Genomic DNA, 2,842 nt, shown 5'->3' with positions numbered 1-2,842 from the left:
AGTCACACGCAAAATGATAATGGCTCCGACCGATCCAATGTACATAAACCGAGTGGAAGTCATGAAAACTCAAATCAAACATCTCAAATGAACCAACCTGGTATGTTGCCGGCTAACATTAGCGTATCCAACAAACCAAATGTGCATACCAAACGAATTGTAATACCGACGGAAGATGCAAATGGACTATACACTTTGTACGTTTCCAAAGCTGATACAGATTCATCTTCAGATGATATTGTCAGCTACTTAATGGAAAAAGCCAACCTAAACCCGGATATATTCAAGGTTTTTGCACTGCCCAGCAAAAGAAAATACCGCAAAACCTACAATGCTTTCAAAATAACCGTATTCACACGGGAGGTATGTGAATTGCTATGCAACTCCGATATCTGGTCAAGTGAATATCGTGTTAGAGCTTTTGAAAAAACACGTAATCGAAGTAATGTTCATAGGCGAAAACACAATGACTACCGTCGTACAACAGCCAAGTCAACTTCAAACTCACGACATTCCAATAGATTCAACAACAACAGTAACAAACATCACACCAGACACAACCGGAACAATAACAACTGTTGCGGGACATGAATAACCAACACAGACGCCGACGTGAGGATCGATCGAATGAATTTGGCTACCATAATCGAAATCGTAATAACCACAACGGTCGATATAATTATGAACCTCGCCATCGTGTAAATCACATGCACAATGGACAATTGCCACAGACCAATATGCCGCCTCCTTTTTGGTACCAAACGCCATATTTCTACCCTCCACCTCAGCAACAGGTTCATTCTCGACCAACTATGCCACTATTCCATCCGCACTATACACACGCACCACATCAAAACTTCCAACCGTTCAACGTTCAAAATCACAATGGAATGTAAGTCTGTTTGATGACGTTTTGATATACTGTAATAATTTGAACGGCGTGAAAAGTATAGACAAATCAGCCAGCTTGATGAATTGAGAACGAAGGAGTTATTGCATGCGTTTGAACTGATGTCCAAAACTGTAAGAAGTGATGGTACTTTCGAATGGAAGATATTATCGGACAAACCCAGCAAATATTCCGAATTTCTTCAAATGTTCAGCGCTGATTCAATATTCGGAATAACATGTCATTGCTGTGCAACTAAGTTCAACAAGATAACCACTGAAGTGGAGCACAGAGAAGTATCCATTCAGCGATTGAGTGAAGAAATCGTTAAATCTGTCAACAAATCGATACAAAACAAATTGAATAATGGTTTAATTGATTTAGGTGCATCATCTTCAGCTAGTCATAGTGACAACAAAAACACCAATCCGAAAAAAACACCGGGGCCACAAAAAATCACACCGATAAATGGTATTTATTCAATTCATGTTTCTCGTTTGCCGAAAGATGCTACCTCCGATGATGTAACTGCCATTATCATTGCCAACTCTGAAATTCACACTGATGCCTTTTCTGTTGAGAAAATTCCAAACAAACGGTTCAAAGGTAACTCAAGAAATTTTTCATCTTTCAAAATTTCAACTTTGTCCCATGAAGTTTGCAACAAGATCATCACCTTGGATGATTGGGATCCAAATTACATCGTGAAACCATTCATTCACCCAGTGAAAAAGCAATCTGATGGTACAGCTCAGAAGAAAAATAAACAAAACGCCGAAAAAAAACGAACAACACAACATAATTCTGATAACAACAACAATCGGCAAACCAAAGGCAAACCAAATGCACATTTTCAACGAGAGCAAAATGACAATCAGCGAAAGACACGATATTCCAACAGAAATCATCGTTTTGAAAATTTCTCTCGTCCATACAATCACAATCGGAGATTTCAAAATCAAAATGTGTATAGCCAACGGCTAAGTCAGTGGCAGCAACCTGCTCCTTTTCTGCAGCAACCATTTTTCCATCCGCCGTATGTGATACCAGGTTTGCAACAAATGCATCATCATCCATCACAAATTCCAATGCAAATGCCACAACATCTACCACCACAAATGCTAATGTATGCACAACCTCAGCCATTTTATCACAGTTAAACCCAGCCTTCTCCACCTCATCATTCTGTTTAAATCCACTTTTTGCCACATCATTTCACATTCAGCAGCCACATCAACAACATCTATTCAATAATGTAGTTCCAATGTTGGATGAAGCTGCAATGTATTGCAATAATATGAATGGCATCAAAGATAAAGAAAAAGCGATAAACTTTCTTGCTGAAGTGCTTGCGTCGTCTTTCCTTTTTTACATGTTGAGCGAATCACACCTCAGTCCTGATGTCGCCTCTTCTGAATTTTTTCCACAAAATTTCGAAGTGTTTCGCTGTGACAGATCTGCGGACACTGAAAAATATCAGCGAGTCAAGAAGAAAGGCTGGGGTGGTGTACTAATTGCAGTAGAAAAATCGTTGCAACCACAATGTATTGGAACAGCCGAACATCTTGGAGCGGAACAAGTATGGGCAAAAGTCAAGTATAATGGCAGAAATTTAATACTGATCCAGCTATACATTCGACCAGACTCACCGTTTGAAGTCTACAAAGCAAACATGAATGCACTACGTGAAGTCGCTTCTAAAGCAAATCAAAACGATGTGTTGTTGGTATCGGGTGATTTCAATCTCCGGAATCTGATCTGGTACACATGCAACAACAATGCTGATTATGATCCTGATGACATTTTTCAACACAATCCAAATGTAGCAGTGGCTATCAATGCGGTGAGTGAGAAAGAAAGAATCGTGCTCGACACTTGCAACGAGCTTGGATTGCATCAAATATGCACACATCACAACAACAACAATCGGTGGCTGGATTTAATATGGACCAA

The 2,842-nt window shown here is 39.6% G+C and overlaps 1 protein-coding gene across 1 annotated transcript; it reads left to right on the top strand.

Annotated features, from left to right (window-relative positions):
- Positions 1-1,095: 1,095 nt before the first annotated feature.
- Positions 1,096-2,049, top strand: LOC129571201 (uncharacterized protein DDB_G0287625-like). Its single transcript, XM_055450970.1, has 2 exons — positions 1,096-1,495; positions 1,616-2,049. Exons 1-2 carry the CDS (start codon positions 1,096-1,098, stop codon positions 2,047-2,049), a joined length of 834 nt encoding a protein of 277 aa, XP_055306945.1.
- The last annotated feature ends 793 nt before the right edge of the window (positions 2,050-2,842 follow it).

Source organism: Sitodiplosis mosellana, unplaced genomic scaffold, assembly GCF_009176505.1.
Source record: "Sitodiplosis mosellana isolate CC-2019 unplaced genomic scaffold, AAFC_SMos_1.0 Smas_scaffold_1581, whole genome shotgun sequence".
In the NCBI taxonomy this organism is placed as follows: Eukaryota; Metazoa; Arthropoda; class Insecta; order Diptera; family Cecidomyiidae; genus Sitodiplosis; species Sitodiplosis mosellana.
Note: the sequence above shows the minus strand (reverse complement) of the source record. Positions and strands in the feature narration are given on the sequence as shown.